The sequence below is a fragment of the Macaca fascicularis genome, chromosome 1 (assembly GCF_037993035.2).
Source record: "Macaca fascicularis isolate 582-1 chromosome 1, T2T-MFA8v1.1".
NCBI classification, from domain to species: domain Eukaryota; kingdom Metazoa; phylum Chordata; class Mammalia; order Primates; family Cercopithecidae; genus Macaca; species Macaca fascicularis.
This window is the reverse complement of record NC_088375.1, coordinates 223,594,883-223,608,106: the sequence shown is the minus strand read 5'-3', so window position 1 is coordinate 223,608,106 and position 13,224 is coordinate 223,594,883. Positions and strand designations below refer to the sequence as shown.

Genomic DNA, 13,224 nt, shown 5'->3' with positions numbered 1-13,224 from the left:
ATCACAGCACTTTGGGAGGCTGAGGCAGGACGACTGCTCGAGTTCAGGAGTTTTAGATCAGCCTGGGCAACACAGTGAGATCTTGTCTCTACAAAAAATAAAATTAGCTGGGCCTGGTGCGTGTCTGCAGTCCCAGCTCCTCAGGAGGCTGACGTGGAGGATCACTTTGAGCCCAGGAGGTTGAGGCTGCAGTGAGCCGAGACTGTGCCACTGTACTCCAGCCCGGGCAGCAGAGACCCCGTTTCAAAAACAAAAACGAAAAACCAGGCAGGGCACACTGGTTCACTCCTGTAATCCCAGCACTCCAGGAGGCCAAGGCGGGTGGATCACTTGAGGTCAGGAGTTCAAGACCAGCCTGGCCAACATGGTGAAACCCCATCTCTACTAAAATTACAAAAATTAGCCAGGCATGGTGGCGGGTGCCTGTAGTCCCAGCTACTTGGGAGGCTGAAGCAGGAGAACTGCTTGAACCCGGGAGGCAGAGGTTGCAGTGAGCCACAATCATGCCACTGCACTGCAGCCTGAGTGATAGAGCAAGACTCCATCTCAAAAACAAAAACAAACATGAAAACAAAAAAACCAACCAAACAACAATAAAAAAAGATAAATGTCTAAAGTGATGAATATCCCAATTATCCTGATTTGCTTATTACACATTATATGAATGTATCGAAATATCACATGTACTTTGAAAATATACGTACATCTATTATGTATCAATAAAAAAAATTTTAGCCAAGTGACTCACACCTGTAATCCCAGCACTTTGAGAGGCCAAGGTGAGCAGATCACCTGAGGCCAGGAGTTCAAGACCAGCCTGGCCAACATGGCGAAACACTGTCTCTACTAAAAATACAAAACTTAGCTAGGTGTGGTGCTATATGCCTGTAATCCCAGCTACTTGGGAGGCTTAGGCAGGACAATTGCTTGAACCGGGAGGCAGAGGTTGCAGTGAGCCACAATTATGCCACTGCACTCTAGCCTGAGCAATAGAACAAGACTGTCTCAAAAAAAGAAAAAAAAAATTCTGGCAAATTCTATTTTCCAAAGACGTCTGCAACAGTGGCTCCTGTCCCATACACTCTGTGAGAATATTACTTCTCCTCTATCAAGAGGTGGGTGTCCATGTCTTCTTCCCTTGAGTCTGAGTGCACCTTTGTGGCTGCCTTGAGCAACAGAGTCAGGTAAAAGTGACTCTTCATGACTTCCAAGCTTCTTTATGACTTAGGTCATAAAAACACCATGCTCTTCCACTACCTCATTCTCTTGGGACACTCACTCCTGAAGCCAGTCACCTTCTGTGAGATGGCCCAAGCAACCCATGGAGTGATCCCATGGAGAGGAACCAAGGGCCCCAGCCAGAGCTGCGTCCCTAGTCGAGAGTCACCTGCACTTTGCCAGACACACAAGCCAGCCTTGAATGCGGATCCTCCATCCTGCCCCAGTCAAACCATCTCCACTGACACCATGTGGAGCGGAGGCAAGCTGTCCCAAAAGTCCTTCCAAATTGCAGATTCAGGAGTAAAATAAATAACTGTTATTGTTTCAGACCATTTTTTTTCCTGTCATATTTGTAACAAACAGCAATAATTAGAATACCATTGTTACTGGAAATAGGTTACATTCAACTATTACACAGTTGCTTTTAGAGTTACAAGTAACTTTGTAATTAAAATGTTAGACGTAAAGGTACTAGAAAAAGGAATTTGTGGTCTACTAGCAAGGTTAAGATAGATGCTACAGTATGAGCTTGTTGACTTTGTGTTTTTCTTTCTTTGCATTCCACAAAATTAGAAAAATTAAAAATACCAGCCCTTTGATTATTACTTCTAATAAAAACTAATTTGTATATATCGTTTTCTATGTGCTGATCTTCTCCACCCGCCCTGACACACTATACCTGGCCATCGGGTTGTAGGCCTGTGCCAGGGCCCAGCAGGAGCGCAGGGAGGGCGATGATGAGTCCTTCAGCAGCTCCAGGCTCAGCCGTCTCAGCCATTCCAGCCAGTCATCTTTGGAGACCCTCCTGGCAGCACCCCAGGCCTGTGATCCCACAGGTGACAATGGAAAACAATCAGCTTCAAGGGCCAATTAAAAAAGTCCTCATCTATTTAATGATTATTCTACTTTTAGATTTATAAAATCCATCTTTCATGAAAAAATTCCCCTAGAGTGCAAATACAAAAGAATAATATTTAATTAAAAGCCATAAAGCAAGAGCAGCAACTCCGGAACATACCACACTGTGGAAAAAGCCTGTTTCACAACTTCTTTGTGCTGGACTCTGACTACAGCAAAGGAGAGAGTTTTACAGAACCAGAATACATGGGACTGCCACACTTGGGTGCATTCGACAAAGCCTAATGGGCTTCAGCAGGGCATGAAGGGAGCTGCATCCTCTACATTAGAACACCAGGTCATCTGACAATGAAGAGTCACGCAAGAAGAGGGAAAAGGCTCAGGTTTACACCATAGTGAATCATGTTGCAACCAGGTGAGCAGTGAGCCCAAAGCACATGGCACTGTGGTAGAACAAGAAAAAAGCGTTGAACAGATTTAATTTCTACTCTATCCCCTCCAACTTCTCTCAGACCTTTGAACTCTCCAGACATCAAGAGTTACTACCAGGGGCAGCTTAGGCAGGTGGGTGGAAAGGCTGAGGTTTTGGAGAGGTCAGTACAGTGTAGTGGGCAACAGCCACACTTGACTCGATGGCTTGAGTTCAAATCCCAGTTCTATAACATAATTGGCTCTCTGATCTCTGGCAAGTCACTTAACTCCTCTGTGCCTCAGTTTCCTCATTTGTAAAATGAGGATTATAGTTTCTGCTTCCTGGGGTTTTTAAGTTAATAAATGTAATGAATTTATAACAGTGCTTGGCACAAAGTTAGTACTATTTGCCTATTTCTCTAAAGTTAGAAACACCTGCCTGGGATCCTGGCTCTGCCACTCAGCAGCTGTTAACACCCTGGGCAAATTACTGGTATTTTGCAGCTGAGCCTCAGAGTTCCTCATCTAGGGATAATGTATCTAAATGACTTAGCTGGAATAAATGAGCAAAAAATGACTGTTATTGTTGTCAAAATGACACCTATTTGAACTGGCCTAGCCCTAACTACACTAAATCCCCAACTTTTAAAATACATTCTTCAAAGATTTTTCCAGCAGGACAGATCAATCCTCCCTAAATGGGGGAAATCATGTAAGTCAGAGCAGAAGGTCTCAAACTTTGGACTAGTTAAGTGGTCCAGTGAGTGAAAAGACCCCATGTGCCATACCATCAAGGACTCAACTGTCACCTCCCTGGGATATACTAGAGATCTGCTGTTGCTTCTAAAGAGTTACTGATGAATAGAATTAAACAAACTATCACTTTATGTCAAAAACCGAAGTAGAAATATTACAAGAGACAAACTAAATAATACCACTGACCATACAATGAGAACTCCTGAATGAGAAGGAAGAGGGGACTAGATACCAAAGACTTGACTTTTAGACCTTTTTCTGTTGAGCAAAATGGGAACATCCAGTCCTTTCCTGCCCACAGATATCTGGCTTCTTCCCTATAGGATGGGTCTGTGCGTAGCTGTATTATATTATACAGCAATTGTTAAAAGCTGGACATAACCAGGGAAGTATTATTAGTTTCTTTTTCCCTCTAATGAAATGGTTGGGCCTGGGTAAGACAGAGACAATTCAACACAGTGGTTAAGAGAGTGGGCTCTGGAGTCATGCTATCTAGCTCAAATCCCAGCTCCACCATTGACGCTAGTTGACACTGGGCAAATTACTTAACCTGTCAGTGCCTCACAGTCCACATCTACAAAGTGGGACAGCAATGACAGCACCTAACTCATGGGGTTATCATGAAGATTAAATGAGTTAATATAAAGTATTCCACCACAGTGCTTGACACATGGAAAGCACTCAATAAATGTTAGTTGTTACTATTACTTGATAAATGGCAGTAAATATGTTTTCAAAAAATCATAGCTTAATTTATCAACTAGGCCAAGTCCCCCATGTGGCTCTTTCCCCCTGATCTGTAAAACATTATCATCTCTCAATTCTCTGGGTTAGGCCGAGTCCCCTATGTGGCCCTTTCCTCCTACTCTGTAAAACATTATCATCTCTCAATTCTCTGGGTTAGGCCAAGTCCCCTATGTGGCCCTTTCCTCCTGCTCTGTAAAACATCATCTCTCAATTCTCTGGGTTATATAATAACTGTGTAAACACGAGCTGCTTCCTCTTGCCATCCACCCACTGCTGATCACCTCATCTGGTGATGCTGGTGCCTGTTCATAGAATGCCAGCTTACTCATGGTGAAGGTAAGCCCAAACGGATTATCATAAGACAGACAGTAAAGCTGCTGAAAATTCTGGAAGGCGTTCTAGAGGGATATATAAATGGTTTTTATGTTTTCTGTATCACATAAATCCTATATTATCATAACCAATAAAATGGTGACTGAGGTGGCAAATTGTTACTCTGAAAGTTGGTTAAGACTGATAAATACACCAATCCCTAATTATTATTACACGACTATAAGGAGGCACAATTTACTTCTGAACAGTGAGTTCTGCTGCCTTTTTTTTTTTTTTTTTTTTTTTTGGTGAGAAAATCTTGCTCTGTTGCCTGTGCTGGAGAGATGAAGTGGTATGATCACTGCTTACTGCAGCCTTGACCTCCCAGACTCAAGAGATCCACCCACCTTAGCCTCCTGAGTAGTTGGGACAACAGGCATGCACCACCAAGCCCAGCTAATTTTTGTATTTTTTGCAGAGGGGGATTTTGCCATGTCGCCCCAGCTGGTCTTGAACTCTTGGGCTCGAGTAATCCTCCTGCCTTGGCTTCCCAAAGTGTTGGAATTACAGGCATGAGCCACTGCACCTGGCCGCCTACCTCCTCTTTTTTTTTTTAAAGAGAATCTTGCTCTGTCGTCTCGGCTGGAGTGCAGTGGTGCAATCATAGCTCACTGCACCCTGGAACTCATGGGCTCAAGTGAACCTCCTGCCTCAGTCTCCCAAGTAGCTGGGACTATAGGCAGGTGCTACTCTGCCCAGCTAATTTTTAAATTTTTTTCAATTCCTTTTTTTTTTTTTGAGACAGGGTCTTACTCTGTTGTCCAGGTTGGAGTTAATTTTTTTCATTTTTTCTTCATTTTTCATTTTTGTTACAGAGATGGTGTTTTCCTATGTTGCCCAGGCTGGTCTCAAACTCCTGCTTCAAGTGATTCTTCAAGTGATTTTGGCCTGCCAAATTACTGGGATTACAGGCATGACCACCACGCCCAGCTCCCACAATTCACTTTCCAATGAAATAGATCTGAGAGTCAGCTGCAGAGGATTTTGTCCAGAGTTTTGAACTTGATCTACTTTCTCAGGTGAGATAAATTGAGAGTCTTTCTTTTGTCTATCTGGCAAGATTTATGCTTATTTTTTCCAAGTCTGGGTAGAAAGCAAAACTTCCTGGAAGCAAACTAGATTAGTGAGGAATTTCCTAAAACAGAGAGAACAAAGCTCTAAAGCAGGGTGGACGGCTGCCTGGTTGGAAGGACATTCTGAACCTAGTCAGGATGAAAACATCTGGGTGGAAATGTACATTTGGCCTCCTGCCTGGCCCCTCCCTCCAGTGTGAGGTGTCAGTAGGGTGGCCTCAATGACTGCCTGGGAATGCCAGGTGACTGATAATCTTTTTCTTCCTCCTAAAGTCTCAGATTAGTAGTTACAAAATCCCCAAAGGGAAAGCAGCATCACTCCTGACCCAGGAATATTTTACCACCTCCATCTTAACCCAGCAAACGCTTCTTAGCAGTAGTCACTTGAAGCTGTTCTTGTGAGTAAAGACTCTGAAACAACAGTAATAAACCCCCAGTATTCCAAAACTGGGCGTGAGCCCGCACACATGCACAAAGAACTGTGTTCAAATCTTCATGTGCTTTGCCAAAAGAAGTGAACAAGTCATCTGGGACAGTCTTGCCTGGTTCTTCACCTCTATCTGCTGCTGCACATGGAGTGGGCTGGCTAATAGATGAAAAATAACACTGAAATCGAAACTGGAAGCTGCTTACAGTCACCAGAAACATGAAGGACTAATGCAAAATGTGGAAAATACTCGATGTGGTATATTTATTTAAAAGTTGGTGAAGTAATTATGATTATTCTGCTCTGATTCACCAGATATGCTTTGAAACTGCCTGTTTTTAGGTGGATGGCTGGAGGCATACATGGTGAAAAGCTGATCATATCTTAGGCTTTGGCCAGCAGAGATAATTCAGTAATCACTTGGAAAGATCTAAAACCTCACTACTCAAAGTATGGTCCATTGGGCCTGCACCATCACATTAGCTAGCAGCTTGTCAGAAATGCAGAGTATCAGGCCCCAAATCAGACTGCCAACATCAGAATAAGCATTTTTACAAGATTCCCAGCAATTGGTAAGCCCAATGAGTTTGAGAAGTTTGAAAAGCACTGTTTTAAAGCGCCTTCATCAGTCTCACTGCCAACTAGGGGGCTCACTAGCTTTGTTCCCTTAATGTAAAAAATGAGAATATATTTGCAACAAAAGGTTCTACCATTCATATTCCAAGGGAGCACAAAAGGACATTTTGTTCTCTACTTTTTCTCTATTCAAAACAAAACTACAATTCAGATACCTGTAAAAAGACAAATGATCTAAGTTCATGGTATCTAGATTTCTGGAAAAAACACCTGGGCCGGTTTTTGGTTGGTTTAAACAGCTGAAAGTTTTGAATAAGTGAGAAGAGCAGAGCTCTCCTTTCCCAGTCCCCTGAAACAATGGACTTACCTTTTGGAGGTTGATGGTGCTGACGTGCAGTTTCTTCATGGGTCCTGTTTCCACTGGTCCACTAGCCAATGCATCCCCTTGGCCACTCCTAAGCATTCGATGCTGGTAAATCAAAGGATCCTCCTCTTCATCAGCAAGTGTGTATCCCTGCAACCAGAGATTTATAGGAAACACCTACAACTCTACTAGATGCTTCTGGTTTAGGAAATATCCTTACATTTTGGGAGGTGCAGACCTGGAAGAGCCAGGATTTTAGTAAGAAGTAAAAAGTCCCATGTATGGACAAAATGAACCACAGATGGGCTGACTCCCCAACTGTAGACAGTCTTTGCCAGTCACTCCTAGTTAATGACAAGCACTGACTTAGTAGTACGAGCAAGCAACCATGCAACTAGCAAAGATAAACAATTGTCGGCAATGGGAAAGGTGATAAAGTGTTTGGAGTAAAGTCAGCAAACAGCCCCCATCCCCTGGCTTTTTTACACTTTTTAAAAAGAATTATTCATTTATTTATTTATGCCACTCCCTACCTGCCTATCTATCTAATCTAACCTATTATTTATTTATTTTTTTGAGACAGAGTCTAGCTCTGTCTCCCAGGCTGGAGTGCAGTGGCACAATCTCAGCTCACTGCAATCTCTGCCTCCTGCGTTCAAGCAATTCTCTTGCCTGAGCCTCCTGAGTAGTTGGGACTACAGGCACGCACCACCATGCCTGGCTAATTTTTGTATTTTTAATGGAGATGGGGTTTCGCCATGTTGGCCAGGCTGGTCTCGAACTCCTGACCTCAGGTGATCCTCCTGCCTCAGTCTCTCAGAGTTCTGGGATTACAGGCGTGAGCCACTGTGCCTAGCCTTTAATCTACTTTGAGATAGGGTCTCACTTTGCCACTCAGGCTGGAGTGCACTGGTGCAATCACAGCTCACAGAGGCCTCAGGTGATCCTCCCACGTCAGCCTCCTCAGTAGCTGCGACCACAGGTATCCGCCATCATGACCAGCTAATTTTTTGTATTTTTTGTACAGATGGAGTTTTACTATGTTGCCCAGGCTGGTCTCAAATTCCTGGGCTCAAGTGATCCACCTGCCTTGGCCTCCCAAGGCATAAACCACCGCACTCAGCCCCCTGCCTGTTTTTATATAGCCCAAGAGCTAAGAAGGGTTTTTATACTTTTAAATGGTTGGGGGTAAAAAAAATCAAAAGAAGACTGATATTTTGCAACACACAGAAATTGAGAGAATCAAATTTAGGTGTCCATAAATAAAGTTTTAGTGGAATGCAGCCAGGCTCATTGTTTACACATCGTGTGTGGCTGCTCGCAGGCTGTAGAGGCAGAGCTGAGGAGTTGCAAAAGAGACCACGCAGCCTACAAAACTGGAAAAAGTTTGCCAATCCCTAGTTTAGAGCTAAAAAGCTACACAAACTCCCATAGCCAAGATTACAAGAATATCAAGTAGTAAAGACAACAGGGACTTCAGAACAGAAAGGAAGTATAGTTCACCTTGACAATTCTGCAGATGAGCACATCATAGCGCTGATGATTGATTCGGTGTCGCACCAGAACTTTATTCACCATTGGAATGAAAATTTGGTACTAAAACAGGAGGGGGAAGAGATCAGAAACTATCATTTTGGAGAGTGGAAAAAAAGTAGAGGAAAACATATTATACAACTACATTATGACCATTTCTTCTGGGTTTGTGACTAGCTCTGTGATATTCAGAAGAATCCTTCTTCCCATCTCCTGCCATAATCCTAGTTTAAGTCCCCATCATCTGGTTTATGATGGTGGCCTCTTGAGAGATCTTTGCTTCTGCCCTTGCCCCCACAGCCTATTTTCCCACATGGCATTGACAGTTATCATTTAAAAATATTAAGTCAGATCTTATTTTTCCTGTGTTCAAAGTCCACCAAAAACTTCCAGTCTTGCTCAGAGTAAAAGCCGAAGTACTTACAATGGCCCACAATAGTGATTTGCATATTTTAGTGGGCATCAGAATCACCTGGACAGCTCATGAAACCAGAGATTGCTGGGCTCCACAGTTAGAGCATCTGATTCAGCAGGTCTCAGGTGAGATGAGGTCTTGCTGTTGCCCAGGCTGGAGTGCAATGGCACAATTATGGGGGTCACTGCAGTCTGGAACTCCTGGGCTCAAGCGATCTCTCTGCCTTAGCCTCCTGAGTAGCTGGGACTACAGGCACATGTCCCTATGCCTGGCTAATTTTTAAATTTTTTTTTGTGGAGACAGGATCTTGCTACGTCTGGAGCTGGTCTCCAACTCTTGATCTCAAGCAATCCTCTTGCCTCAGCATCCCACGTTGCTGGAATTACGGGTGTGAGTCACTGTGCCTAGCTCAAGAATCTGCATTTCTAACAAGTTCTCAGGTATGTAGATACTGATATTGCTTGTCCAGGAATTATACTTTGAGAGCCACAGGCCTACAAATCTAGTCTCTACTATTCTGCCTTATCTCGGTCACCTTAACTCCAAGTACTTCCCCGTTGCTCGCTCCTCTGAGATCACACTGCTCTCCTGCTGTGCCCTGAACTCTTTGAGCAAGCTGCCGCCTCAACCTTAGCACTTGCTATTTCTTCTCCTTGCACCCAATTCTTTGCAACTGAGCCTTTATTTTATCTAGGTCTCTGCTTAAGTGTCAACTGATCAGAGGTCTTCTCTGTCTATTCTAAATAAAGAGCACTTCTCTTCACTTCAACCCATCACTCTTAAGAAACAAACTGTTTATTTGCTTTGCTTCATTAGGATGGAAGCTCTATGAGAGCAAAGACTTTATTCTTTTTACCCTGTTATCCCCAGAACGGCACTTAGCTCACATAGGTTGCTCAATAAATGTTTGCTGAACACATGAAAAAAAAAAAAAGCAAATAATTCCATGTTCTCTGATGGTGGCTGGCATCAGACAAAGTATGAGTGGCTCATAGACAAAGTCTTCTTTCCAAATAAGGCAGAAGAGCACCTGTCTGTCCAGACTCCCATCTTACCTTCTTCCCCAGTTGAAAAACAAGTGAAGACAGCGTGTCCATGGCTGTGGAGCGCAGTTCTGGGCTCTGGTCCAGTGTTCGAACAATAGGGTGAATGATCCGGGAGGCATAGTCAGTGAAATCCAGGGACTCCGTCAGGCGGTCCACAGTCTCTAGCGCTGCCCTACAACAATCGCTAACATACAGTAACTGCTAACACACAATCTCCAAGGAAGAGACGTGACTGAGGGTGAGCTTAACAATCAGCACCAAAGGGATGGGAATGAATGGCTTCTAAGGTATTTTGGATGACATGGATCCAACATTTATTCCAATGGGATAGGGACAGTTAAGATTTCCATAAACCTGGGATATTTCTAGACTAAAATAATGCGAGTTGAAACAACAAAAAAATAGAAAGATGGCCTGGGAACTTAAGAAACAAACATTTTCAACAAAACATTAACAGCTTAATGATTGCTAATCCGAAAGGGGAGGTGCTCACTTTCGAGATGGCAGTGGAGCTTCAGGGGCATCAAACAACTTCACAATAGGAGGCAGCAGTAAATGTAGGTAGTCATCCAGGTTGGCGCCAAACAGCTGGATTGCAGCCAATAACTGCAAAAGGGAGCAAAAGCATGGTGATGAATAGTCATGTCCCAAGTATCTAAGGACACGCAGCAGGTGGTGGTGAGGATAATTCAAAGTTCTGAGGGGACTGGGAAAAGCCTTTATTAAATGGCCTTGAACTATATCCTTTTGGTAGCACTTTCTCCCCCTCATTTTATTTGCTTACATATTACTTTGCTTTCTCTGTGCTTATTTGAGTTGATAAGGAACCCGTTGCTGGATAATAAAGAAAATTAGTCTGGGATAAAATATTTGCCAAGATTAATCTATTGAAAGAGATAAGGATAATCAAGAGAGGATTATAGACATTCTGTAAACTGCACACATTGGGTATTAGTATTCTTGGGATTCTGTCTTATGGAGTGGGCATCAACCTGTCACTCAGAACGAGGTCTCAGCTTTTAGCTGATCACCCAGGGATTCAGAGGCAAGCAGAAAATCTCTCTGGAGGATGACATAGGCTACTCACCTTGATAGAGACGATGCGGCCTGGGCTGTTGTCATGCATGAAGACACGCAACATGTGTGGGATCAGCTGGGGCAGGTAAAGCTTAAATTCACCCCCAAGAGCTACCACAATTTGCTCAATGAGAAGAATGATCGTGCTCTGAATTGAGGTATTCATGACCCAGAATTCCTACAAAGAGAGAAAAGTCAGAGGAGCTGAGTCAGGTCCCTTTCTGCTGATATATGAACCGAGGAATCGAGATGGCCAGAAAAGCAAAACTGTAGTGAGCATGGTCTGCGCCGAGATCAACTCCTCACTCCCCTCCTCCCGCTGGGCCCTTCTTGTGTCCTGTGTTGCAGCCATACTGGACAAACTCAATTGCATTTCCCCAGATGCAGGAGGCTACCTGAGTCCTCTGGGCTTTGCTCATGCTGCTTCCTCTACCTAGAATCCCACTTCTTGCTCAGCTACGCCCTGTCTTTCTAGACCTGGCTCTAGCCTCACTTCTCCCACGCAGGCTTTCTTCTTCTCCATGATCCACTTGGATCCTTCGCACTCCCTTTGATAGCGACAGCAGTTGTAAGACTTCCTTTGCTTTGCCGTCCTGCCTGTAGATTGTAGGCTACTTAAGGACAAGAAACCTCTATCTCTGTATCCCCAGAATCTATCAATCAGAGCATCTGGAATATTCTAGAATGAATAGATTACTAAGTCACTCGAAAAGCTCTGAAGTGGTCCAGGGTGGATGTGGACCTTACTTTGGTATCACCTGATCTCTACCAGAGGGTGACTCCAGTATTACAAAGATTTCCTGGCTTTTCTGGATTTAGATTTTGCTGTTAATAGATAGCATCTGACATCTGTCCCCTCCCAAAAACCTATCCATCAGGCCTGAACAATGCCACAAAATGAGCCCCTTTCTATACCCACATGGTTATTTTCCACACAAGTTACTAAAATAAAAACTTGGCCAACTGGCCACAGATCCTGCCTCAGTGTTGCAAAGCAAATTAGTCCAAGCCTCTAACTCCAGGAAAAGCTATTATTTCAAATCAACTCAAAAAGACAGCTGCCTATCACCATCTTTAAGAGTTCTGGAGTAGGAGATTTAATGATAATAGAAACCCTACTAATCATGTCAACACATGAATGTTAATATTCTTGGAGCCTCTAAATAGTTTAAAGTCCATAAAAACAAATAACTCCTCAGATAAAAGGCTTTATAGAGAGATATAGTATTTTTATTTAAAAAGGTATCTTAAAAAGCATAATGGTTTAGAAAGTAAAAACCATACTAGAAGATGCTGATAAAACTTCCTTTCTCTCTACTTGGAGAGAAGTATTCTCTCTGAAAGAGCTGTGTTTTCTAGGTTAAAAGTGTTGCCAAAGAAACACCACAGATTTCAGAGCCTCCAGAGTTTGTCTGATGTTCATTCACTTGAACCCCACTCTGCCTTCTTTAGAGAAGGCCTACCTACCTTCCAGCTTGCATTATCATCAGTTCCTCACAGGGGATTCTCTACCTCAAAGATGCGAGGCAGCCTGCTGAGGGATGTCAGCTGGATCACTGTTCACAAAGACTATTTTCTTCCCAGGCTTGGGGGAGCTCATTAAAATGCTCAGAATCAACAGTCAAAGGAAGAGCCCCCGCTGCACCTTCTCTATCTGGGGTGAAATGGAAGCTGCATTTTGCAGGTGTGAGGCTCCCTGCCTCACTTCCCTGTGTTTTGGTCATCAACATGTTATGACTATAATATGGTCATATTGTATCCTTGTTTAGCCCTCTTGGGGGGATTAAGTCACAGATTACTACATCCTCCTCCCCTGAGGACACTGCTTCTTCCCTTGCCCCTCCTCCCACTAAGACGAGCCACCGGCCTCTTTAGTATTCTGCCTAAATCTTCCTTGTACAGAGGCTTCTGTGGTAGGAGTCAGGGAATAGAGCAGCTTTTAATTATTTATACATGTAGGGAGGTTTATCAGTTCTGAGACCCAGGTGTTGGGAAGTTCCATTTGAAACCAGCCATTTTGATTTTAGTCCTGCTGTTTCCTTCAAACTAACTACAAAGGTCTGGTGTGAAAGAACAGAAATCTTCCAACTCTTTGAGGACATGCTGTACCTGCAAAGCAACCTTCCTCACAGAGACATTTAAATTATATAGAACAGAAGGAAAAATGATATTGCCAATGGGGTGTCTTCTGGCACCTACTTAATGCATGTTATAAAATCCTGGGACCTCAGCCTTTTCTCATGTGCCACTGCAGTCAAAAGGTGGTGTGTATGGTTTTGGAGGTAGCAGGGTAAAGCATCACCTTGTTCCTTGGTGCCCAACACGTGTCGGTCATATTTAACAGCCCT

At 43.5% G+C, this 13,224-nt stretch overlaps 1 protein-coding gene across 5 annotated transcripts in view; it reads right to left on the bottom strand.

Moving 5' to 3' along the window:
• Nucleotides 1–13,224, bottom strand: part of MTOR (mechanistic target of rapamycin kinase) — a 150,421-nt gene that overhangs the window by 90,271 nt on the left and 46,926 nt on the right. For all 5 annotated transcript variants that reach the window (XR_012426139.1, XM_045380920.2, XM_015442686.3 and 2 more), the window contains 6 exons: nt 10,887–11,054; nt 10,293–10,405; nt 9,809–9,971; nt 8,309–8,401; nt 6,809–6,955; nt 1,901–2,043 (listed from right to left, as the gene is read on the bottom strand). Coding sequence is in view for 4 of the 5 variants with exons in the window: in XM_045380920.2 (XP_045236855.2) it covers nt 1,901–2,043; nt 6,809–6,955; nt 8,309–8,401; nt 9,809–9,971; nt 10,293–10,405; nt 10,887–11,054 (827 nt within the window). In the remaining variant the exon portion in view is untranslated. The remainder of the gene's footprint in view (nt 1–1,900; nt 2,044–6,808; nt 6,956–8,308; nt 8,402–9,808; nt 9,972–10,292; nt 10,406–10,886; nt 11,055–13,224) is intronic.